At 46.3% G+C, this 2,207-nt stretch overlaps 1 protein-coding gene across 1 annotated transcript in view; it reads right to left on the bottom strand.

The window, feature by feature from the left end:
- The window catches only part of FOXM1 (forkhead box M1), a gene marked incomplete at its 3' end in the record, with an annotated part of 6,546 nt that extends 5,287 nt beyond the window's left edge, over positions 1–1,259 (bottom strand). The window contains exon 1 of the mRNA XM_008950113.1: positions 719–1,259. Within this exon, the coding sequence (XP_008948361.1) occupies positions 719–1,259 (541 nt within the window). The remainder of the gene's footprint in view (positions 1–718) is intronic.
- Positions 1,260–2,207: the final 948 nt, after the last annotated feature.

Below are 2,207 nucleotides of genomic sequence, written 5' to 3'. Positions count from 1 at the left end.
GCTGAAACACCTAGCAACAGACCCAGGTCAGAAGCTCAGGTGACTCCAGGTTTCTGAGCTGCAGCAATGAAAATTAACCCAGTTCTGTTATTCTGCTGATTGTAGCAATGCAGCTATTACAGCTGTCTAGACCTGTCAGACAGCACAGTACTGTGGGATAAGATTTGCTACAGCCCAAAAGCTACGTAACTATTTTAACTTGCAAATACAAATCTGATCTGAGCAGTGTTTCAGAGTCAGATCCATCCCACTTCTAACAGTTATTAAGCAACTTCATGAGACAGCCAAGGAGGAAACAGGCTGGCCACTTGGTTATTAAAAGCTTTTTCAAAGTTCTAGGCCTGTTTTGTCACTGACTAGAGTACTTTATGTTAGTCTTGAATTCAGCCATAACCCTTTTTCTCAATTAAGCTTAGTCTTTTGTTTGTCTAGACCAAATTTCCTCAAGCCAGGCCTTCCTTCTTCCCCAGCACTAAAATTTAGCTTTGCTATATACCTTTATATGCCATTTTTTCCACCCAAAATCCATCTGCTAAGATCGTTCAGATTTCACTCCCTGTGCATGGCTCTACAGATCATTAGAATCCATTCCACAGCTGTTTTGTCAATAATGACATTGTTTCCATGACTGTGCCCTGAGATCCAAGCACTGCCCTCATTGGCCCCCTCACATCAGTTAGTTTGTCTGTCAGGACTCAGAAAAGAGCAGATTACATACTGTTGCTCTCCTGTTCAGCCACAGGATCAGTTCCTGAATGCAAGATCATTGTTCCTCCTGCAGGACCGGGTGTCTTTGTAACATCCTTCTCTCCTTCTTGACCATCTGCAGCCCTGGTGGCTGCACTGGGTTTCTTCTCTGGGAGCTGCTGCAATGATGCTGGAGCTGCTGAACGGGATGTGCCCCCGCTGCTAATGAGAATGAACTTGTTGGGCCCATTGTTGCCACATTCTTTTCCTTTTGCTGTCAGTGCCTCTATGATGCTCTGGATATCGGCATTTGGAGGGATGGCCACCACTTGTGTGTTGGGCATGGTAGGATGGTCAATTATCTTTATTCTTGCTGCAAATTTCTGCAGGCCACAGTCCATTTTGTCTCTGGGTTGGCTGTTGTGTTGGCCTTCTTGTTTGTGCTCCTGCCTAGGGATCTTTTCATCCTGAGCAGTGTTCTCATTCCGTGCTGAAGCACTGGCTGCATCCTCATGTGGCAGGACCGGCTTCCGTCTTTTGAGAATTAAGGGCCTGTGAGGGCTGGTCTTCATTATGGATCCAGACAGCCACACTCCATTGAGAGGGACAAACACCGATCCTGCGAGACAGGAGATACAGCATCAGAGCACAAAGGGCAGGAGCAGCTAGCAGAGGCACAGCAAATCACCAGAGGCCTCCCAGAGCACATTGCTACAGAGCTAGAAAAAAGGAAGGAAAGTAAAAAATGAAAGCATTTAATAATGTTGAGGCTACTGGAAAATAGGACTGTACTTCCTTTACTCACACCTTGTGTAAGTGGGACAGGACAGATATTGGCAGATCATTTGCATGAGAAGCTGGGAGCCACGGAGCACAGATCAGTGAGGAAAGAACGTACGTGCACTTTACGCAAAGGGGGACTAAGGCTTAGATGTAAAGTGACTGGACACCAGCCAGCCAGCTGAAGGGCAGAGGAGGGAGAACATAGAAACAGCAGCCTTGGCTCTTACAGCTCATTGCTGTGACCAGAAGGTCACACAACTCAAGAGAAAAGGGAGTGTAACAGGTGGTTTAAGACCTGGGAAGCAGAGATTGTCCCAAACGCTACAGAGGCACACAGTAAATGCAGCAGAGGTTATGTGCTCCAAAATAAATGTGAAGCAAACGTAAATCATTCCTTCTGTATATTTGTCAAGAACTAGATAAATTCATTATTGGGCAGCATACCATATAAATATCAAACTTTGGACAACAGACAATGTAGATTATAAATTAGAAAGCAGAGATGAAATCCAGAGGTGCTGCTTCCAGGGTCAGGTGCAGTGTGTCCCTTCTGAGAACACCACCTGCACACGTGATGCCATTCAAGGATCAAGCAGCGGCTGTCTCCTGCAGCAAACTATGCCGGCCAAGGGTACGCCAGTTGTTTATCATTAGGGATGGCAGGCAGAGGAGAAACAAGTTACAAAAAGCGGCGTTTGCGTTGTTAGATCTGGCTGGGCCAGCCGGCAAACAAGGAG

Source organism: Merops nubicus, unplaced genomic scaffold (genome assembly GCF_000691845.1).
Source record: "Merops nubicus isolate BGI_N331 unplaced genomic scaffold, ASM69184v1 scaffold40691, whole genome shotgun sequence".
NCBI classification, from domain to species: domain Eukaryota; kingdom Metazoa; phylum Chordata; class Aves; order Coraciiformes; family Meropidae; genus Merops; species Merops nubicus.
The sequence above is the reverse complement of the archived record's forward strand: the minus strand, read 5'-3'. Positions and strand labels throughout refer to the sequence as shown.